We start from the raw sequence: 25,080 nt of genomic DNA, 5'->3' as shown, positions 1-25,080 counted from the left end.
AATAGACTGCAACGTGGTCAATTGCACAGAAACTCCAACCTTCATTCAATCAAAATCTTCAAAAACAACAACCAACCCTTGGGTGGCATGTACCAAGTCTATTTATACCCATCCAAGTGGGTTACAAAGTTGTTACAAGGTTGCAAAAATTGTCATGACAACAATGACAACTTTTTGCAACTTTTGCAATTTTTGCCCAATGAACCTCAAACTTGCACAATTCGGTCCAAATACATCATAATGGCCCCAAATGGCCTTATTTGCATAAAAGAACACAAAACAAACAAAAAACTCAAGTTTGGCCATGTAGACCATACACATGCTCCTAGGGTGCTCCTGCACCAGGGCACTAATAATGTTGCTGAATTTCAGGCATTACTAATAGGACTTTTGAAATGTAAGGATTTAGGCATCCAAAGGTTGGAAATAGAAGGAGATTCAGCTATAGTGATTAACGCATTGAGAAGAAAGTCGACACCGAATTGGAAATTAAATGCTTTACTACACAAAGCAATGGACATTCTTAGATCCTTTGAAGTAGTAACACTCAATCGTATTTACAAAGAGGGGAACGGATTGGCAGATGAGCTAGCCAATAAGGGTGCAGATGGAGAGTAGATAGAGGAACTTCACGTATAGAAGTTTAGCATATTTTGGAGTGTAAATGTTATTCTCAAGGAAGCCTAGTCAGTTTTTCAAGATGTAATGCTAATTAACATTAAGTGCGGGTCAACAATTCCACCTTATATAAGTGACAAAAGATGTCTTGGTTGACAACTTTTAAAAGGTAGTGATTAAATTTGGAGAGAAGAAATTGTATTGAAGTTAGATGGCATTCAAATCTGCTACCCAGACTGTGGAAAGGGCTCAAATGGATGGATGGGGCCAGGTGATCAACAATGCGGCTTATGCGGAGTACCAACTCACTTGCCACATAAGTCTTGTCTTTCTCTTTCATGATGCAATCAGATTGATGTGATGGGTTATCATGTCATCTTGGCTTTTGGAATTCATTTATTCGGCTACTTCCTTTTCCCTAGGCGACAGTAGTAGAGCTCTAGCATCTCCAACTCACCAACGGATGAATTTGCACAGTCACACATATTTGGTTTAAGTTAGAGATTGAAACAAATTTGAAATGATGGGAGCCGAATTTAACATTTACTCTTCTTAATGGAAACTTTCCCGAGAAGATGATGAATGAGATATTAAATAGACTTGCTTGTCGACATTTTGGCTCATCCCTAGCTTCTCCATTTTGCATCTATTTAGAGGTCTGGACAAAGATGGATTCCAACATTTGTCTTGTGGCCAGCAAAAGGCAAATGACCTTTTTAGGAGCCATTACCGACAAAAGGCTGTGAGAAATCACAAATTTTTCAAATGATTTGTTTCTTCATGCTCTTAGGAAAATTCTTGGGGTCGAGTTCTTATTTGCAAACCACAAGTATCATGTTAATCTAGATATTCCGGCCTTCTTTCTAGCCACAATGCTTAATATGGAGGACACAAAGGCCGTGGCCTAGGTGTTATGTATTTGAGTGTTCAAACGAGACTCCCTAGGAGATTTGGATAGTGTCATTCAAGAAATTGATCATAATCTTACTATCCCACATGCATCCAATTATGGAATGACTTAGAGAAATAGAATTTTGGTCCCTCGGCTTCCCATTTTATCAGTGTTCCACGGGCATTGGGGACAGGGGGACGCGGGGACGCGTTTCCGGGACGGGGGGAACCAAGGGCCTAAGTTTGGGGACGGTGGGGGGACGGCGGCGAGGGGGGTGGCGGGGTGGTGGTGCTGATATAGTTATACATATACATATAGTACTTGAAAAACTAGTTTTGAAAAGATGTATGATAGTATTACAGTATAAGAATTACATTTCAAATGAGACTTAGGAAATTTGAAATACTAAATCTAAATACCAAGATTTCTAAGTTGTGTTGTTATATGGAGCCTAATTAGACTAGGAGGTTAGATTTTCCCTACTTCTATCGGCGCGGTTTCCCCCTATATTTTTCCATGGGGGTTTGGGGGCAGCACCCCCAAGTTGGGGTCAAGGGGCATTGCCCCTTCCGGGGTCAAGGGGCAGCGCCCCTTGCGCATTCCCAAAAATACTTTTATTATTTTCTAAAGGCGTCGGGTGTTATTTTTCTATTGGCCCACGTCCAATTAGAGTTACCCCTTAACCCTCAAAAAACTTTAAAAAGTCACTTTTTTTTAAATTTTAATTTTAAACATTGCATATACGTGGGGGCGATAGGAGACATCTGGGCATCTCCCCATCCCTTGAGAGACGTCTGCACGTCTCTCGAAGGACGAGGAGACGCCCAAACGTCTCCCAAGGAGACGTGGAGGCGTCTCCATGTCTCTCTGGGAGACGCGGAAACGTCTCCCAAGGAGACATGAAGGCGTCTCCATGTCTCTTTGGGAGACGCGGAAACGTCTCCGGCGGCGCTTGGGTGGCGGTGGCAGGGGACGTCGCGTCCCCGTCCCCCCGTCCTGGAGACACGGCCAAAAAGGCGGTTGGGGGGGGGGGGGCGCACGTCCCCGTGGAACAATGCATTTTATACATTTCGAACCAGGCCTTGTGGCAAGTTAGGAAGCCAGCTATCAAAATGAGTTTGGATTTCTTGAAATGCTTGATGGGTTTTTCAGAGGCTCGCTCTCTAGTGTCGGCGATGAGGTGGATGTTCAAGCTCCATGGATCAAGAATTATAAAACCCTAATGGGTCTGCAAGATGAGGATGACGAAGATTCATCAAGCAGCGACAACTCAAATGAGAAGCCGGTGGAGGGCGTTGTAGACGCATCCCTTGTTCTAGAGCATTAAATGATGTTTCTACTCAATGAGTATGGGCTATCTCAACACCTTTTGTTTCAAATCTTCTAGTCTTTCCATTTTCTAAGGAAGGAAAGTATAGGGTTAGTTGTTTAAGATAACGTATGGCCAAGATTTTGGGCTTGTTGGTAGTTTGTTTTGTTTCTTGTCTACGAATGATAGCATCTAAGGCCATAATGGTATGTCCGGTAGTTCGGTTATGGATCCTTTCTTTTAGTCTCTTCGGTCAAGCTTATAGTAGATGAATGTAATCTCCTGGATCAATTTTAGCTTTTCGCAGATGAATGTAATCTCCTTTCTTAATATTAATAAAATCTTAGCTACGGCCTATTATCGAGCAAAAAAAATAATAATAATAAAGTGACCCCTTATATAATTTTTAATTAGCACAAGGTCACTTTATGAATTAGTTTTTATATTCACCTTATATCTCCCTATATTGGATTTTAATTAATCAGTTTATGAGATTAATATATTTAACTCTTTTAACCCCTTATAACCCCTTCTCATAAAATCATTTAATATAATTAATAATATTAAAGTCAATGTTTGATAAGACTTCAATTAATTAAATTAAATCATTGAATTCTGATAAATGCCAATAACAATTCATGAGACTAATCCATCCACTATTCAGATGTAGATATGATGCCAACTAGCCACCTTGGTAACTTACTATAATTACTAAGTATGAGCAAACCATTCAAGTGACTTACTAAAAATAGTAAGTGTGAATCAAAGTCTCTTGAATGATCTCTAGAAACCACACCACAAATAAATTGGGACACCGAGCTAAAGAACACTAAGATAAGCACCAAAAGGTTAGTTGAAGAGTCAAAGAACACCCTCAAAAGAGTCCCCTAATCACCATGTTAGCGTATGGAGACCAAAGTTGTCGGCTAACTTCTAGAAATAGTTGATGCTTAAAAAGCGAACATTTAATTTTATCGAATTGATTTTTCCAATAGCGTGGAACTTGTATTCATCTATTTGCTCCCAAGGATGAAAACTCTTATTGTGTAGGTGATCAAAGGGTGAAAACCCATTTTGGTTTCTAGGTGGGTAGAGGACGAAACCCTCATCTATGAAAGTGATACCACTCAAGGCTCACATTGGTGTTGATCAATAAGATTTCCATATTCATTTGGTTTGTATGCTGTGTATTCAAATTTTGGTTAAGGTTTGTGGTATTTCCAAATTTTTGGATTGTGTTGAAAGGTTGCAAAACATTTGCAGTTTGTTGATTTTGGTTTGCATTGAAGAACATTTTTAATGTTTTGGAGAGTTATAATTTGTCCTTGTTTGTAGAGGATTCCTATAAGATTTATTTGTTGTCTATAGCAAATCCACATTGAAATAACCTTAGTTTGAAAACTCGCACTCGAACTCGACTCAGTGGCCCAAAATTTTGACTCAAACTCGAGACTCAGCACGAACTCCTCAAAAAGCTTGACACAAAATTGACAAAAAAACCTCACAATTACACCAAAAAAAAAAAGATATCAATGCATTTAGACAACATAAAATTATAATTTAACTATCAATTTGTCTGTATTTAACATTACACGTGTCATATGACCCTCAAACTCTCAAAATTTGAAATTTCAACCGATACATCTATTATGCTCAAGTGCCAGAAGAGTCCAAGCTCAAGACTCGAGAATCTTGGAGCAGGACTCGGCCGATTACTCAAATAGACTCCGCCAAACTTTTTGTTCCTATTAGACTAGGTTTCCCTTTTGTGGGTTTTGGTTTGTTTTGTTTTGGGCTTTCCCTTTCCTTTCTTGGTTTTGGTTTGTTTCATTTTGTTTTGCTTTTGGTTTTTGGTTTTCAACCTTTGGTATTGGTTTTCCTTGAGCTTGTCCACTCAAGTGGTTTTGCTTAGGTTTAGGGTCTTGAGTGGCCTGAAATGTTTGGGGTCCCTGTTTGCGAGTAGGGTGATGATGTTTCCCTTTGCACAAGTCTGGTTATATCCCACTTATTGTATGTCCTGGGACAGGAATCTTGAGATTGTCATGCTTTACACGCCTAAACAATTGCTCCGAGTCATTTAGATTTCTTAGGAGAAGTTATGGCTAGTGAAAACCTTACATCTTGCTTCAATGCCACTAAAATTTCCAAACCCATAGTAGGCTTCACTGCTTACGAGCCAAAGGAATTGACGGAAATAAAATGCAATATCAAAAGAAAGATAAGATGAAAAAATGAAAGGAAATATCAAATTATTGGCTTTGGGAATATGAGGATAACTCTACAAGGGCTATGGACGCCCGGTTGGTAGTGGAGCAATATTCGTGGGAATTTCAGAGACAACCTCGTCATAGCTATGGATGCTTGACTAGCAACAAGGCAATGTCCCGGATGCTTTTGAAGTATAGATACCTTTAGCTTGCCATTACCGATTTAGGAGTTTTGGATGGTCTTTAGAGATGGAATTAATGCATATGCACACACACTTATGCAATCTCAAATGAATGTGCTTTAGTCTGGGTTATAGCGCTAAGTGTTTTTCAACACTTCCCCCATGGATTGGATTTTTATCTTTGAAATGTTTGGGAACATTTATTCAGGTGGGGGATAGATGTTGTGACGTTTTCACACATCACCCCATTGAAAATGGGGACCCCCTACTTTTTAGGTCCTCTTGGTCTTTTGGTTGTGTTTCTCTAGGTCTTTTTGCAACAGTCTCTTCGGTCTCCTTGGTTTGCAAGTGTTTTGGGGTTAATTTGATCAAGTTTGCAGCTCGTTTGAGCAAATTTCGCTGTCTGGAGTATGTTTTGTTCGTTTTAGAGTTTCATCCTTCAGACTTGGATTTGAGGCCTTTCCTTTAGGGTTTTGGCAAAACTAAGCATTGCATTGGAATCAGGACCCTCTAAGAAACCTACAAGTGAAATTTGAGTGAATTCTGAGCAACTTTCTATTTTTAGAAAGTTCTTATTTTTTAGGAATTTCACTGCCTCCTGGATTGGTCTAATTTTGCCAAAAATCAAACTTACTATTTTTACCAATTTCCATTTTTAGTAAGTGCTTTTATGGCTTGTTTTGCCCTAATCCTAACATTTTGAAACACTTACTATTTTGGGTAAGTCTATTTGTGGCAGGTTCTTCGCAAGCAAACACAGAAGACTGAGCATTCCTGAACATTGTTGAATCCGGAAAGTTTGAAAAAGCAGGCTAATTGATCAAAAAATGGTTAAGTATAGACACCTATTCCAGAAGTGGAAACCACTTCAATTCCAAATATGGCATCCTAATCCAAGAATGGGCAAAAATTGACTAAGTATGGATGAAAAATCAAGCTAGAATTCCTAAGGCAGAGAAATCCACCCAAAGATGGGTGGGCACCAAAATATGACCATGGAGGAATTTTCCTCCATGACAAGGTGAAATTAGTGCTCAATCATGAGAGAGGGCGCCAAATTGGTGTTGTGGAGGAATTTTCCTCAACACATTTTCCTCCACCTACATGAAATAGCGCCCAAATGCAAGGTAGAGCGCTCAAGTTGGATTTTCCTCCACACCAAGTTTTCCTCTGCCATGCCATTCTAGCGCCCAAGTCAGGTGATGGGTGCCAAAACCAAGGTGCCAAGGAAAGTCGAGCCCAATCAAAGTTCCTCCTCAAGCATAAAATTCCGCCAAAGTCAAGTGATGGGTGCTAAAATGAAAAGGTCATGGAAAAACAAGAAAATTGATGAAAAATTCCTCTAAGACGTCAAACCCATGCCCAAGTCAAGGAAAGAAAGTTGAATCCCAAGGCACCATGGAAAGGTCAAAAAAGGTCAAATTCCTTCACCATATGATTTCCACGCCGAAGTCCAAGCCAAAGCGCTAAATGGAAGGCAGGAAGGGAAAGCAAGAAAAGAAAATCCCTCCATATGGTCATTCCAACACCCAAGATTGGAATTCCAAGCAAGGAAGAAATCACACCCAAGGAAGAAATTGAGAGAAGGAAAATCCCCTCAAGGAAGAATTCAAAATTCCACTCCCAGGCATGGAAATTCGTCAAAGAATAAAGAAATTTCAAGACGAGAAAAAAAATTGGCCAAGTGAGACAAGTTTTCTCTAACCTGAATCTCGAAGCTAAAAATGGAAAAATTCCTACAAAATAGGAAAGGTGAAAAATTGACTAAGTGTTGGAAATTCCTTCCTTCAGGACAGAATTCCACAAAAGGTTAAAAATTGACTAAGAGTTGGAAATTCCTTCCTCCTAGACAGAATTCCAAGAAAGGTGAAAATTTGGCTAAGTGATGGGAATTCCATCCTTCACGATAGAATTCTTGGAAAAGGTGAAAATTTGGCTAATTGTTGGAAATTCCTTCCTTCAAGATGGAATTCCAAGCAAGGAAGAAATCACACCCAAGGATGAATTGAAGATAAAATTTCTAGGGCAAAGAAGGAATCAAGGACGAATTGAACAAGAATTTTCCCCTCGGGGAAAATTTTGAAAAATCCATTTTCGGGCATCAAAAATCATCCGAATTTCAAAATGATGATAGATTCGGATTTGTGAGATAATTTTCTCTCTCGTGGACCCTAGAACCCTAAAAAATAGGAAATGTGCAAAATTGATGAAAAAGCTTCCCTAGAACAAGGCAAATTCAAAATTTCAAGTAAAATTCTTCATGAAATAAGTTTTCTCTCTCCAAGGATTTTCTCTCTCCAAGGGTTTCTTGCCAAGTGGCAGTCGGGTCAATGCATGCCAAGTTGATGGAGCACCTCTTTGCATGTAGCCCCCACATTTATGACATTATGACAGATTCTTTTGCATGCAACCATCGCATTTAGGAGAAATGGGCATTTATGACAGCATGGACAAATTTTTTTGCATGGAGGAATATTCAACGCATGTTGGGCAAATTTAGTAAAGAATGGTGCATTTAATGCATTTTGGATACCAATTGTAAAAGGATGGAATAAAATTGTATATGGGCATAATGGGCATTTATTGTTGATTCCCACCTTGTTGCATCATGTGTGGGGAATCTTTTAGGGAGAAACCCTAATTAGGGTTTTGCATGTAGCCAAGGCTTGAAGCCTATATAAAGGGGTGACCCCCCTCATTTGTAAAGGGAGGGAGATTTGTATGAAATTCTTGTGATAAGTTTTTGAGATAATAACAGTACAACATTGTTCTCTGATGGTGTCCACTTAAGTTATTTTTTCAAAGCTTGCATGGTTTCACCTTCCTCACTTAGAGTAGAATTTTATTTTCTCAGTAGTTAGATAAAGTGCTTTGATTTCAATGAAGAATGTAATGGTGTTTGATGAATTTCCATGGTTCATAATTTTTGCATCTTGTTGATTATAAGATGCAACTTAAAGTTATTCAAATTTATGCTAAGTTTGATTGTGAATAGTCGTTTGGATGGCGTCGTGTTAGGTATTCAAATGAAATTTCTCAATGTGAAAATCCTTCAACATCCTCAGAAGATTGCACCGGTTTTGCAGAGTTGTAGTTAATCTCGGCGATGCAGAGCTTGGTTTATTTGGAATTTGCCCACCAAGGCGCTATCCATTGATATCATTGCCCTTAGGAGTAGATTTAGATCCTCTAACCCTTTCCCCTTTAATTTCAATTCATTCCAATTCAATCCGTTTGAAGCAGAATCATTGCAGAATTGCTATATCCGATGATGAAGTTCCAGCCACATCAAAGAGGTGAAAGAATGATCCAAACGTAAGTCCCCTTGGATTACCAGCAATCACATCGGCCAACTGAGTCACATCCATCACATATAGGTACCTTGGAGTCGATTGTTTGAACTTACTGCAATCTTAGCATACAATTGTACTTTGATCAAGAGAGAGTGAAGTGACCGTTAGGCAACTTTAAACTCTGTTAGGCATTGTCATAAAAAACAAATCAACAGGTTTGAACTTTGAAATTAGAAACAAAGAATGACTACAATAATGCATCATAGATTGTAATATTAATTAACAATATCTACATTTCAAGTCTTACACTCTTATGTTGTTTCACTTTTTGTCTCTATAATTTATTTGACATGTATGCAGGAAAAGCGGGTCGATAGAACTTGAAATGTGAAAATGGAGTTCTAGGGAGCCTTGCTCACACACCCACAAGACTTCTTGGTGCAAGCTATGAAGTCATGAAATATGGCTCAGCTTCCCAAGGTTGGTTCCATGGTTCTCTATCTTACACGGTCCCTCAAACCAATGTTTTTGCTCTCAGATCACTGAGCAAAATGGTTTAGGGATGACAAATGCAAGAACGAGGGATGCTTTTGTTGATTTTAAGATGAAATGCATCCTAAGCTATGCATGATCCTATAAATGCAATAAACTAGTTATAAGGTGACAAGATTAGTAACAAGACTATCTTAGCATGCTATATTAGTCTATGATTAAGCTAAATGATAAGGAAAATACTCTAAACATGTATATTTAGATTAATTCCTATTGAAAAGAGAAGCTAAATGATGAGCATAAAATGATATTTAAAACTTGGATGGATTTTAGTATAAGTATGATGCTAAAGACTTGGATGATTTGAAAATGGAGGAATGAGAGCTCTATTTATAGCAAAAATAGGGCAATGGATGGTCAGGATTGAAAGAGGCAATCAAGGGTTGAGTTTGAAAGTTGGGAATCCATGTTTGCAATTGGCACCAATGAAATGGTGACAATTGTCAACATAAGGTTGGTTGAGAGGAGATGTAAGAAGCATTAAATGCTTGAGAAGACCTCATGGTTACCCTAGGGGTTAAGGGTTAAGGTTAAGTTAGGGTTATCCATTGGATAAAGCTTTTACCCAAAGGATAAACTTTTGTGCAAAGGATTAAGAATAACCATGGTCAAAGCAATAAATGCTTGATGAGACCCTTGGGTTACATGGAGGTTGAGTTTATGAAAATTCTTTAACCATGTAAGAGGGTTGAGTTAACCATTAATGGTTATGAAGACTTTGGGGACAAATTTGTAAGAGTCCTTCCAAATTTGGGGGTATTCATAAAGGCTTTAATGCTTTGTAAAAGACTTTACTCCAAATTTGAGAAGTGACCTCCTCAAATTTAGGGAAAAGGGATAATGGATGGGTTTTGGGTTAATTAATTAGGTTTAGATGGATTCTAGAAGAAATTAGGAAAAGGGTTAGGATGCAAGTGGGAGGTGTAGGATTTTGCAAGTGGGTGAGGGAAAATAGAATTAATTTAAAATAAATTGCTTTATTTCAATTTGGTTGCAATTAAATAAATTAGATTTATTTAATTTAGGATAACTATTTTAATTAAATTTAAATTTAATTAAAAAGTGGACAGGGGCTTTAATTGAATAAAATGAATTTATCCTATTAAATGGTATAGAGAATTTAATTGAGTAATTTACTTAATTAAATAGAGGAATGCGGGTAATTTAATTAAATTGGATTTAATTAAATAGAGAAATGAACATAAAATATTCATTTAGGAATATGGTCATTTTTATATGTCTACAACATGAAATCAAAAGACCTACTGTTTTTCTCTAATTTTGTGAATTTTTTCAGCATTTTAGATTTCCCAAGTTTTTTCTTGATTAAATCCCAAATAATTCAAAAAATGTTTATCTTTTGGTTTATTGGGTTAGAACCAAGAAGGATTTTAACTACTATGGGTCAAATTAAAAAAAAGCAATTAATAGTCTAGAGGCCTCTCTTGAAACCTACTTGTCCTTTTCTTGTTAGATAACCAAGCTCCAAGTATTTAGCAAGTACCATTGTGACATAAAGTTTAGCAAATTTATTCCCAGTCATTATAGTTTTGTATTTATTTGGGTTTGACTATCCTAAGTCTTTTAAATGGTGTAGCATCATAAATTGTAAATTGGTACAATTCACAACTCATTTTTGTGCCCCTACTTTAGCGTGTCCCATCCTAGTTCTCCCCTAGGTCCGTTTTGGCCTATTTTACTCCAAATCTAATGTCACCTAGCTGCATAGTAGAGTGTGTTAATTTTGGATCAGACTGTAGCAAATTAGATAGCAATAACAGAAAACAAATCAATGTGCACAAAGAACACCAAAAATACCCTAGGAAAACCTCCCTCTTGGAGGTGAAAAACCTAGCTACAATTCTCAGATCTTGTTATTCAATACTCAGTAGGTATCTTTACAATTTAGCTTCAGCACATGAAGCATCTAACATCAGCATAGTAGAATTAGGTCTACAAATTAGGGCAAACATAGAACTTATCTGCAGTGTACAATGTGATTGTTGCTGCAAGGGAGAATGGTGTTCATTGTTCACTGTCACTGCTAAGTGAATTGCAGACCAGATAATGTGTTCACTGACCCTACAATAAGGTTTGCTGCCACTGGAAACCAGTTCGTTGTCCCTGGGATATGATTCGTTGTCCCTGCAACAATTCGCTGACCTTGTGATATGGTTCGCTCACCTTGAAGGGTGATTCGCTCTTACTAAGGAGTGATTCGCTGATGCTAAGGAGTGATTCGCTGATGCTAAGGAGTGATTAATGCTCACACTCCAACTTGTATATGTAGGTGATCATGAATCCTAATTTGTCTTAGGACGGCCTTGTCAATTTTGGCGCCAAGAGGGATAGGTTATGATTAAATACAAATTACATATGAGAGATTTACAAGTTACATATATCGCCCACTTAGGGCCCGGCTAACACAAAAATCATTTATGCCTTCTAAGGCCGGCAGGGCCACATACACACTAGGTGTGTTAGGTCGGCCCTAGAAGGGATCTAACCTAGCTACATACATCAACAGAGTGGACCCCATCTTGGGATCGTGCCCTCTTGAACCCAAACTTATTTGCCATGTTTTGGGAGTACAAGACTTGGGGTGCCCCTATCCAAACCAAGGCACCCTGGCCGCCACAGTCCCCCTTAAACAGGCCCCAATTTGAATAGGATAAGGCACTTTCCCTCCCCAATCAATTTTGATCCCCCTGCCTCAATGTGACCATTGGAGATCGGCCTAATTGGTAATTTACCTGGGGAACCCTATATAAAGACGTCCTTTCAATTCATTTTAGATCCAAGACTCTAAGAAGCATTCATCCATCATTCATGCATTCATTAAGCATCCATCATCAAGCATTCAAGGCAGCATTTCATCCCACGATATTCTTCAAGCATCATGGAGCAAATCACATCAACTTTCATGCAAGCATATGTTTGTGTTTCAGTTTTCTATATGTTGTCATGTTATTATATCAATACGTGTGATTACATCTAAAGAGCATTGCATCAGCAATCTTCAATCAACCATTGCAAACCTAAGATATATCATTCAGCATCTACTTCAGCATTTACATTTCCTATCTCAATTCAATTCAAGGTTAATTCCTAAATCGGGGTTTGACCTAAGGCAAACCCCCATCAATAACCTTATTTCCTTCTTTCTGTGTGCAAGGAATTGTCTCAGGAATTAAGAGCAAGGAATCCAACAAAGTGGACAACGACAATCAGACTCAGCTTTTGAAGGCGCAAAAATCAGAGGATCGGGACGATTAGCTCCCCTCGGTCTCAAGCTTTTTTGATGACCTTCTAACAATGGATATTGTGCGTCATCTGGTCCGAAAAACATCAAGTTTGGCTGCACCCGACATTTAGAAGACTAGGGCAACCTACTCCCCCTGGTCCTGACAATTCTGCCTAAACTTTATGTCACAGGTTCTGATCTATTTTCCATCCTCAAATCTAAGTTTACAGCTCTACATGATATCTAGAACATTTTGTTACTGTTATTTTATGTGAATTTCTCATTGTTTGTCCTAGATCTAGCATTGCAATTCAACCCTAATTCAAATTCAATTTTCAACTCAAACAAGGAGGAATTAATCTGATCTGTATTCAATCCTTTTAGAATTGGACCAATCAAGTTCAATTCCCTCCTTAATGTAAGGTTGGTCCTAAGTGAAGTTAGTGGCTTTATCCATTAAGGTGTTAAATCCCTAATTCCAACACCTTACATTTTGGTGAATCTAATGTGATTTGAACACACAACCTTTTGATTTGATGTTTTCAGATCTAATCTTTCCTAATGGAGTTTACAAAGCCTGATTGATTTTCTATTCCACATGTGATAACATTAATTATTAGCTATTTTTATCAAAATCATGTGTTGGATAATACCCTTTTTTGTTTCATGTTGCTTGCATTCTTTCATAGCTCCTTCACATATTGCATAAAAAGGGTTTCAACAATACTTCCTACTTATAAATCATTGTTCAAAGCTTTTATCCATATTTCATGTGGTTACATAATGACATTATTAAAGAAATAAATGGAATATGTAGATCTCATAAGCGCTTTAGTGGACAATATTCATGATAATCCTAGAGATGACATTGAAAAGGCTAACACTTGTAACTCTCCTAGGGTATCTTATGTTAATCAGAAAAGAGTCAATACTCTTATCAATGATCTTTGTAATGGAGAGGAAGCATTGAAGAGCAACGTGACACCATTGTTGATGTGTTTTTTTATGGCACCTCAAACACAGAATAAAATACTAAGTATTCTATCCTCTCTTGAACAAAGAAACCTTGTATGCTAATGAACAAATGAGATAACTCCAAGGTGGCAAGAATCAGTGACAGCTACTATGATTCACCTTGGCATGTTCCTTTTTTTTCCATAGGTGGCATGTTGGAGGATGTGAGGAGTTCTTGCTTGATGATGATTACCTCGGTTGCTATAGCAGGTATCTAGTTGTTGACAAGAACAGGTTGAAGAATCAAGTGGTACATGTGTGGCTAAGAGATGTCATTCTCTTGTTGGTGTAGAAAGGCCATGAGCCTTGATTACTGTATTTTAATCATTTTTATCTATCTCATGGATGTAATTGCAATGTATAATGTTAAGTGCAAGAATGTTAGAATAGGTGACATAAACCTTGCATTCCTAAGTCACTCTCATGTGCTCCACATTCCTTGGAAAATGTTCAAGGGGACATGAGAATCAAAATATTTAATATTTATTTCCTATGACAAATTGTAAGTGTTTTCCATAGAGATGGACACATGTCAATGGCAGTTACAAAGCACAATGGAGGAATATTCTTTTTAGGCATCTTCTTTGGGAGCAGAAGCATCTTGTCTTGCATATCAATGCATGTTGACTATTGTCATTTGCATTCCTAAGTGGGGCATCCAAGTGTGCATGTCGTTACATGTTCTATTTGTGGAGCTGTTGGAACTGTCAAAGAGTAATGGTGCATTAGGGAGTTACAATTTTGATTGGCTATAGGCTAGGCACCCATGTGAAGACCATGTGAAGATTCTTTTTTTTACTGAGTTTACATGCTGTCCACTAAGGGGGGCATCTGGTTTTGGAGGTGGTTTTTGCCTCTTGTTTTGAGATTCTAAAGTGGTTTCCTCATACCAGCTCTTCTATAAATTGACGCCTTGGGTTGGTAGAATAAAATGGATTTTTGCAGGTTGGAGAAGTAATGAAGTGCTATCAGTTTAAGGACATAGAAGGAGTGGTGGAAGTGAATGTATTTTAATCTTGCTATTGAAGATAATACATGCTTAGACTCTCTTCTAGGTGAAGTTTTTTTCCACAAAGGTATCTCCACGTAAATGCTATGTTGTGAGATGTTCTTCTTGTGTAGCCGATTTGTGTCATTCTTTGTTGCTGCTATCTTCTGGTGAAGTGATGTTTATTCCATTGATGTTTTATGTTCATCTAAATAGGTTTGTTAAGCATGTTGAAGTGGCTGATCTTCATATGAAAAAAAAATATCCCAATGGTTTCCATATTAAAACAACTCAATTTTCAGATTTGCATACAATCATAGATTTTCATATCGTAATGGTTTAGGCCCCAAATCTAAATAAATTTTATTGTTGGATTAAAGATTGAGAAATTTTTATGGTTTCCCAACATTGGCCATCTCTCACTAAAAAGGGACATCTTACAAAATGAAAAGGGACTCACTACAGTTTTGATGTGGAAGTGGAGAATAAAGGAGTCACCTGTATTCGGGAGTAGGAGTGTGTTATAAGGGAAGACAGCGATTCATCTTCAATTTAACTTATATCAGGCTTTTTTATGTTTTTAGATATTATTAAAAAATTATTTCAATACTATTTTGTGAATATTTTATTCACAAAAAATAAATTCAAATTAATATTCATTTATTTAAATATTGCAACAACAAAAAAAATCAGAATTGTTGGAAAATAAATTATTAAACCATTATTTTAGTTGTATTACCAGAAATTGTAAAAATGGGATATTTCCTTAACTTTCATGCATCTGTTGTGTCATAATTGTGCAAGGTGGATTTTTTAGCTTTGTGAATATTATGATGACTTCTATCTCATTGTATTAAATATCACTTTGGACCAGGTGCATACTTACAGACAAACTAAGATTACGATGATCTTTGAAACAAAGATTAAATAACGTTCTTCCTGATATGTTCTTGACAAAGTTGTAATCACCCAAACCATATTAGTCAAAAGTTGGGAAATCGTGAGGATGATATCATGGTAAAAAAACCTAAATGTAATTATAAGCATTATGATGTTAGCACTAAATTCGTTGCCTTATAGACTTTACAAACATAAAATATTTTTTTATAAAAACATACCACAATGCCATCCTCCACAGCCTTCAAAGCAACCTCATCATTTCCAAAAGTTTCCACGATGCCACCATCTGAAAACTTTGCACCCATATCCACCATTATAGCCTATGACAAAAAATAACTAACAATGTCAATGGATACTAAAAATAGTAAATTTATGTCAACAAGATAGAAAAATTATGTGATAGCTATAATTAGTTGAACAATCAACCTTATCAAGAATTTCATTTGGCCACAAGATATGCCGTCAGCTATGGTGGATATGTGTGGTCTACTAGATGAAATATTTCATAATTTGAGGAAAATTAAGAGACAAAGGTTAGAAATTGTCAATTCGCAGAAAAATTTTAGAAAGCTATGGACATTGTCTTCTTTGTACTTCTCAATCTTAAATACGTAATATTGTTGCCAGTTCTTTTAATAAACATTGTTTGATCTTGAACTTATTTGGGAAAAGTAGATACAAAAACTATAAAAGGAGGCTCTATGGCTCAATTTCCTCTTTACATATAGGAATATGGATGACAACCCTCAATTAAAGTTGTGACCTTCAACAAATCTAATGATATTATGTCTGACTACTTTTATATAAGATAGCAGTCAGAAGAAAGAAACTATATTAATTTTCCATAATCCAGGGGGCTTTATGACTTTGATTGACTTATTGTGCAAAGGCATTCTACTTCGTGTCATATGCTGTCTTCACTGAAGCTTGAGGGCCTCTAAGAAAACACGTAGACCTGCTTCAAAGTCCTAACTATTCATTCATGTCACACAGCTCTGATAATGTAAATCCTAATCTGTGTAGCTATTTCGCAGCATTTCTGGAAAACAACAAAGCAAAGAGATATAAACCAACATAAGATGAGTGAATGTGTTTCTTCTAACTATCAAGATGTCCATCTCCAATCCTTGTATATTAATTTCATATTAATAGCTGCTGGGAAATATATTGTTAGTGTTCACATAATGTGAGTTGTTAACACAACTCATTTATCTATTATAGGTGTGATTAATTGTTGAAGTTGGTTTCTTTGTATTTAGAGTTATTAAAACAACTCATCATAATTAGGAAATTCTTTTAGAGAGTTTCCTATAAAATAGGATATTAGAATCCCATAAAGATGTAATCCATTAAACGAATGAAATATTGAAGCCTATTATTCTGTGTACAAAATTGTTCTATGCTTTTATATTTTTACTCAAAATTGCTTATATGGTATCAAAGCTTTAACAAAGAAGTTAATCTACTATATACAGCTTCACAGTTATGGAATTATCATTTTCTTTCGTTGTCCTTACATGTTAAATGCCTGTCACCCCCAACGCTGTGAATTTGTGCGTGTTGGGCAAGACATGAGGCTTCCACCCCAGAGTCCACTAGTTCAAAATCTATATCTTCCAATGTTATATCTGTGCAAGATCCGCTTTGACTGCACGTAAACGTGATTTTGTCTTTTGTTGCTGATGTACCCGTAATATTCTTGTATGTTACGTTATTGATTTCCACAACAAAACCCTGATCTGAGCAAGAACCAGGAGCCGTTGAGCCACAGTATTGGGTTGCTCACGTTGTCCATCTGAACATTATCATATGTTATATTCGCTGTTGTGCCAGATCCCCCCCACCATGTCTTGATTCTTAATCCATTAGTGGTTGATTTCAACCTGGAATCTGACACCTGAACCGAATGGACATCTAATTTTATGGGTCCTGTTGTGCCTTGCACACTCCCCCGTCTTCGAAAGGGTCCCCCCTTTCTTGTTTTTTCCATCTTGTCCTCGCTCAGGTCTTGAGTAGGGAGTTCTGGTAATTCATAGAGAAGATGCAATGGTTAAAAATTTCAGACAAAGGAGATGATCCTGCTGGAGATTGAGTCAACCTGCTTCCTAAGTCCTAAGAAATTCACCTTGAAAGTTGATCGCAATTTCGTTTGCAAAGGGGAAGGTGAATGAAGAGTCTGATATTGTCAAATTCACGTCGCTCATCAGCAAGCTTAAGGCCTGAAGCAAGAATGCCTAAGGCAAATCAAAATCTACCTTTCGACAGAATTGCAAAGTGAACAGGGTGAGTGAGCGTAACATTTTTCAAAAATCTACAAAATGAGTCAAGCATGAGCCAAAGATTCAAAAGTTGGCCAAGTGGGCCGAAATTCAAGTCTAAATGCAACTAAACGAAAAATTTCGGCCTTTGACAGAAAAATGTAAGCTAAAACTCACAAAATCGGCCTAAAAGGTAAAAGTGCAAGTAAAAAGAAGTGTTCATGAAGCTGAAATTTCACTTAAAGGCTTAGAAATCAGCCTTCTAGGCCGAAATGCGAAAAGTATAAAAAATCGGCAAAATGAGTTATTGAGCCAAAAATGTAACAAAGTTCATAATCACACAAAGGAAGCATTTTGGCCAATAAAAAAAGGCCTTAGAGGCCGAAAACTTAAGGCTTTCAAAAAACTCATAAAGTCGCTCATAAGTCGAAAAAGGTGAGGAAAATAGAAAAGGTTCAAAGTCACGCAACATATGTTCATTGAGAATTCGGAAATCATTCAAAAGCTTAAACATACCAAGGGTCTTCTTTGTCGCCTATTTCATTGAAAGCTAGGGTCGTGCAAGGAGAATATAAGTCGCCTAAAACATTAGTTTGCCCGAATTGATTAAAGGAAGGGTGATATCATTTCCACAAACTTCAAACAAAGGAGGCTATCTCCTCTCAACGCGGGCTCTCCTCAACGGTTGTATTCAGCAAAGTTCCTTCTCGTTGTTGTCAGGTAAGTCAAAATTTATCTTCCCCATGGTTAAATTTTGAAGGAATCATTTTTGTCTTGTTTACCTGAGGTTAATATGTAACTGCATATAAAAAGGGAAAATTTTAAACATTGCAACCCAAGTAAACATCCAACAACAGTACTCAATTATCAAAATTCGACCTCTAGCCGAAATATGAGACTTGGGCAAAATTTAAGAATCCTGGTACAAAGTATGGAATACATAAACTCCTTTTTTCGAAACTGTAAATGCAAAATCATCTTCGAAACGATCAGCATTTTACAAAACTCAAAACTCAAAACGTTGAACCGTGCAATCCAATAACGTTTGCAACTTTCCACCATTAGCAATCAGGAGCAACATTTCAAAAATCTACTCCAAAAACAACGGCTAATCAAACCAACCTGGTTTTCAACTTCAACTCGCATCCATTCCCCAAACACAGAATTTAAATTGTTTAAAAAGCCTGTTTCAAAACGTATTCAAATTTCGATTCTCATTGATCATCAATTTTAATGCTAACGTCGTCTTCTGGCCTTGCTAACCCCTTTTTTTTACCTTAATCTCATCTCGTAATCTGTGTCCAGCTGTGCAGGATAGTGTCATGTCCCCTCCCTGATCGTTATATATATCGTAAATGAGGCAAGTATTACTATTAATTAATATAATGATTAACAACGAATGATTATTTGAAATTTAATTATTTATTAAAATTATTTAATATATGTTAATATTTATTCTTGATAAAGTCAATTATTAAAATAATGTTAATATATTAATAAATATATCAAAAGAGGAAATTAATATATTAAATAAGTTAAATATAAATTAGTAGAAAATGATTAATATATTTTAAATGGGAAAATGAATTAAATTCGAATAACTACGGGAGGGATCGGGACATAACGTGGACCCCCCTCCCCTCCCCCCCCGCGCAGGAAGTGGTGGGACGGGAAGCCGCAGCCTAGGCTGCGACTACCGTCACACCCCTTTCCCTTCCAAGGGAAGGGGTGTGACGGTAGTCGCAGCCTGGGCTGCGACTCGTCACACCCATTCTCACAGAAGGGTCCCCTATCCCTATATGTTGTAATAATCTTCTAAATGGTGGGAAAAAAGAGATATGTTGACAAAGATATGTTGAATAAATGCCATGAAATGGTGTGACCAAGGATAGGCATGAGTCAAGTCTTTTGCAATGTGACTTATCATTCCAAACACAAGTTATAAGGAGATTCAAAATCATTCAACGAGGGAGGAGGATTACGGGGGATAGTTATGGAGGCACGATTCTAAGAAATAGTTTAATTAGAAACAGCACCACAATAATATCACAGAAGCAATAAGAACTAAGTTGGAACAGTGATCCAATATCGTATAAGCATTGAGCCAAACATCTGAAACAATGATAATTGGATATCAGATCAGATCGATTAGCACAAGTATAATTCGTATATTTTATAAAGATGATTTCAAAAGCCACGTATACTCCCAGACCAGTGACAATTATCCTTTGCAGATACACCAAGCAGTAGCAAGCACAGCAAGTCAATATATGTATATAAATATATACTTCATATCTGAATAGATAAGAATTGCGCTCACATTAAAGATACATCAGAAATAGCAACTTGTTTATACTCAACGATATATCATATCAATAGCATTCAGTACTGTGGGGTGTTCAAGCATTCATATTGATCCGAGGCATTTGCATATAGGGACAGACATTGCAAACCAAAGATCATTAGCTACCATTGCATCAATAATAAGGAAGTGGATATTGGCAATAAGCATATTGTTACTATTCAAGCTTGTTAGGATACAACATTTAACAGAAAGAAGTCTCTTGCAAGGAAATCTTAAATAAATAGTCCCATAATCTAGGGAGAGTTAAGAGGTAGAGCTGCATGGGCAGAGAGAAGGGCATAGGGAGAAAAGTCCGCAACAGCCACGACAGACTGCGAACAGCAAAGGACAGAACTACAGCCTGGAAACTACTACTGCGGGTTGCGAACAGGTAAGTGGTGTCACAAAGTATATATATGTGTGTGGACATGTGTGCCACACACACACATATATAAGTAATGAGTATTTTAATATATGTTAATGAATACGTGTAGATATATGTTAATGAATACGTGTAAATATATGTTAATGAATACGTGTGAATATATGTTAAGGAATAGTTTTGAATATACGTTAATGAATGTTTGTGAATATATGATAATGGATATTTTCGAATATATGTTAATGAATATTCCTAAAAACATGTTAATGAATAATTTTCTGAATATATGTTACGGAATACATGTTAAGTTAGGAATATGTAAATGTAGATTATGGAATGAGAAATGATAATGAATTGTAGAATGTAATATGAATATTGGCTATATGATGGAGGCTATTGGGAGGAAATTCCCTTAGCCTAATGGAAGGATTATGATAATCCCTGGTAGGCAGTATATACTGAATATCTATATGCATATATATGGCTTGGTTGACAGAGTTCATCCAAGAAGAGACGGATCTGGCCGGTCCTCTCTGGTAGACTTGGATGATGAGATACATCATCCAAGGCAAGGAATTGATCATATATGATGGTCTTCCTTGGTATGGCTTGGGTGTAAGAAATTACATCCAAGACAGGAATCGAATTAACCTTCGATTTCCTGGATGGCTTGGGTATAAGAAATTACAACCAAGACAGGAATCGAATTAACCTTCGATTTCCTGGATGGCTTGGGTGTAAGAAATTACATCCAGGACAGGAATCGAATTAACCTTCGATTTCCTGGTATGGCTTGGAACCAAGATGGGTTCCAAAAAAGCGAGCTTCACAACCGCCTAAGGACATGTCCCAGTGTTGCACTCGTATCCTTTTTATTAAATAAGAATTGAGATTAGTGTTAATTAAGTAATTGGAATTTAATTGCAAACTAGATAACTTATATATATATATGTTGTATTCTAACAGTCTATTTTGCAGGACAATGATCTCTAACTGGTAGGGACATTACAGATAGATGCCTAAATCAGCGACACAGTCTTCAAAGGTACCTGACGCAACCGGAGCATCACGAACTTCCAAAGCTGACATTCCCCGCAAGTTTGAAAAAATGAAATACCAGTACCAAGGAGGAGTCAAGGAGTCAAGGAGTCAAAGGTCCAAAGTGTTTGGGACAATGTAGGAGACACAAACCTGGGACATATCGATATTCAAGATTTCAAGAACAGGGTGTACTCTCCTAACGCCTATGGCAAGCCCAAATGGATATTGGAGAGCGATATTGCTCAGGCAGCTAGTTTCCCACCGGTTGTGCAGAACTATGAATTAGTGGTTGAAGCCGCTAAGCACTATCAGCCATGTTGGTGTCTGTTTTATCATCTACCAAACATTAGGATAGGATACCCGAAGGTATTCTATCCTCTCCTGAAAAATCACTACTGATTCCAAGGTCTATATGTGCGAACAAGCAACTTTAGTGGAATAGCTTCTTTGGTAGTGTATGCTAAAATTTCAAGGGGGACTTACGTTTGACAAGTATCTTGAACTGCTGGATTTAGATGGATTTACCAATTTTAGGCTCTTCTTTTTTGGGGGGGAATTTTTTGGGATTTAGACTTTCAAAAGAAAGGGAAAAAGGGATAGAGTTCAAGAAGGCTAATCTAATCCTATGAATTCTGGAGACGGTATCAACTGGGTGCTCTCGAGAAACCAAACCTTGCTTCGCCACACTAGGGATAACTACACAAGGCCGGTGCAATCTTCAATGGGTTGTGCTTATGATCGAGATGATGGGATGCACAGGGGATGGGCTCAGACTAACTTTGCACGGTGAGATGGAAATCATCCATACACCAAAAGTATGAGCGGAGATACACCATCAATTGACACTTATCAAATCCTTCATTCGAATTAACAACAATGAAAGCAAATCTAAGTTAATTTTAACTAAGTGTTGAGGCAATTGAAACCATGCAAATCATTCAAATAATAGAGATTACAAAGCAGCGCACATGCAATATATTATCTGGAAATGACCTTAAGCAGCAATACATCAAAAAAACCTCACCCTTTTCAAATGCGAGGAGGCAACCTTATATAGTTTCTCAAAAATAAATGAATGGCCGTGATCAAACAGTGATCAAGGGCCAAGATTGAAAGTCCTAAACCCTAATTAGGGTTTCCCGAAATACTATCAGTTCAAGCAAATGAAAGAGTGACAAGTGGCGCAGCTGCTAATTTTACTGAGGTGAGTGGCCACTTTCCTCTTTCAAAGATTCAACGTATCTGGACACAATGAGCTTGACCTCCTCCATGGTGACACTTGGCAAACCGCCAATCTGGAAGTCGATGAGGTCTACATCGTTGGCGCATGTGGCAAGGATGCCTTCCCACTCCACTGCTTGGGTGAGGAAGTTGTCATCGATGGAGAGGAAGTTTGCAATCTTCGAAAGATGGCCTTCGTCAATCATCCCTGAATCTTGGAAGAAGCTCGCCTGAATCCTGGCTCTCAGGTTCTCTGCTTGTAAATGCTTCTCCCTGGCTCTCAGGTTCTCTGCTTGTAAATGCTTCTCCCTTAAGCTTTCCTTCTTCCAGATCTCTGATGCCACACGGAAAACCTTGCCCAGGACCTCTCTAACACTTGCCTCTGTCTCAAAACACTTGGTCTCGGATTTCCTCAGAACCTCAATCCGAGTGACCAGAGCATAGTACCATGTGTCAAAGTCATACCTGTCTTCTGTCTGTATGATGCCTGCATCCACTAAGCTCCTCTTTGACATGCCTCGGATAACCTTCAGGTGAGGGAGCATTTCATTCTGAATTTCATCCACTTCTTCCCAATTGGATGCTAGATCCTGGATACGATCCATCAACAAAGAAGTTGCCTCATGTGCCGATACTAAGTTTTCTACCAGGGTGTCAGCACGTACCGAAGCGTCTGAAATCCACTCCTTTCTTGAGTGTACGATCCCTTCATAATAGTCCTTCATTGATCCCTACTGAAGAGGCTGTGGTGGAGTAGCCGGGACTTCATGGTTGAGCAGGCAGGTAAGATGGAGAACATACTTCTTCCACTGTTGGTTCTCTTCTTCCACTTTCTTCCTCTTTTCCTTTTCATGAGCCAACCTCGTCTTTAGAACGTTGCAGGAGTCATCAAAATATTGGATCTCTTGGTCTTGGGTAGGCTTACCCATCTCTATGGTGGTAACCTTGTAATCATCTGCGGTGACATTGTCCCTAGTCTTCCCTTCTTTGGGCACCGCTATCTGGACTGTCCTAAATCCGGCACTGTCTCTCTAAATCAAGGAAAACTTCTTGGCTGGTTTGGCCGGTTTAGCTATAGCGGGTTCATTCACCTTCTCCAGGAATGTTGCGGTGACCTCCTCGGTTGAGTGGGCCTCCTTGGGAACCTTGGCCTTTATCCTTGCTCTCAGCCAATCCGGAATGGTTGATTGTTCTACAGTGTTCCGATCAAACTCATCATCTGCCTCTCCTAGGTTCGCTGGTATGCCATCCAAGAAGATTGTAGGGGCTTCAATCTACCCCCTGTTTGGAGTTTGAAAGACCTTCTCCACCACTTCCTCAACTGGCTGGGAAAGCACTCTTACTTCATCATCAATCACACAGATGTTCATCTCTTGCTCCCCAATTGTACTCTGATCAGGCGCAATGGAAGCAGCACTTAGGATGGAGTGACTTTCGCTAGATTCTTTTCTCTCACCTACAGCCCTTTTCCCTGTGACCTTTGTGGAACTTCCACCCAACTCCTTCCTCTTTCGAGACCCAACATTTTCTGGATTCCGAGCATCACCGGCGGAGGTACAAGGATTGACGGACAGTGTATCATCTACTCCCATTAATTCATAAGTTAAAGTCACACCTTTGGCCTTCAACTGTTTTGTCTTTTCAGACGCCCAACACCTTGAGTACTCAACCATCGACCTCATGAGGTCTGCTAGATCTGATTTCTCTCCCTCTGTCCAATCTATCAAGACTAAGGGTTCATTCTTCATCTTTTCAAAACCTGGCTGCTGAAGTTCTAGGCTTTCTTCTACCTGATCGGCAACTCTGAATACTTCCATTGCTCTCACCATACTCAAAAGGAATTCTTGACCAGAACCTCTTCCGGATCTCGAAACTATCGACTGCATTAGCCCAATAGTCTTCTAGATCCAGTCTGTGCTCAAACATTGTCCCTTCGATCTTCCTTATCCTATGGAATGGATCGAAATCTTTTCTTGCCTTGTATTGATAGAAGGGATACCAGGCCAGTTCTTTCTCAACGGTGGCTACAGCCTGTGATGATGGACATGTTTCCAGCCCATTACCAATTGTAAGTGAGGACGTCCCTGCCTTCTTTTGCTTATCCCTTTGAATCACTATGTACTCCTCCAATCGTCTCACAACCTCGAGCAACACCACTCGGTTGGTAGGGTAAGCTAGAAGCTTGTATGGAGGCCCAAAGAATCCCTGAATTCAGAGGTAAGTGAACTTTGGATATTGGATGTACCAACACCCAAACCGACCGATGAAGTCCATAGACTCTTGAGAGAGCCTCTGGTGCAGGCCACCTTGAAGGGTCCGGGTAATGTGCATCAGGAAGGTATCATTCACCCTTTTGAAATGGAATTTCTCCTCCATGTGGAGCTGGGGATAGCAATCATATACTGGAAATTGGTTCTCCTTGTTCCCAACTTCTCCTCTACAAGTGAGACCTCTGTACCTGTAGGTCCTAGCCAAAGAATAAAACAAGTAAGAACTCATGAAGAAAGTCCTATTCGCCTCTAGATTCCTTAGCTGGCTGTCTAGGTTATCGCTGATCATCCGGGCCCAGTCTATCATTTTTACTCCATTGATTATTTCATTAATGAAATAATACATCCAGGGTTCGAATGGAGCT

At 38.2% G+C, this 25,080-nt stretch overlaps 1 protein-coding gene across 3 annotated transcripts in view; it reads right to left on the bottom strand.

Annotated features, from left to right (window-relative positions):
• The window catches only part of LOC131077063 (putative transferase At1g60990, chloroplastic), a 408,775-nt gene that overhangs the window by 372,458 nt on the left and 11,237 nt on the right, over positions 1-25,080 (bottom strand). For 2 of the 3 annotated variants that reach the window (XM_058014480.2, XM_058014470.2), the window contains exon 2: positions 15,418-15,519. In XM_058014480.2, the coding sequence (XP_057870463.1) occupies positions 15,418-15,519 (102 nt within the window). The remainder of the gene's footprint in view (positions 1-15,417; positions 15,520-25,080) is intronic. The other variant, XM_058014475.2, reaches the window with a different exon arrangement.

Source organism: Cryptomeria japonica, chromosome 10, assembly GCF_030272615.1.
Source record: "Cryptomeria japonica chromosome 10, Sugi_1.0, whole genome shotgun sequence".
Lineage (NCBI taxonomy): Eukaryota > Viridiplantae > Streptophyta > Pinopsida > Cupressales > Cupressaceae > Cryptomeria > Cryptomeria japonica.
This window is presented reverse-complemented; position numbering and strand designations above follow the sequence as displayed.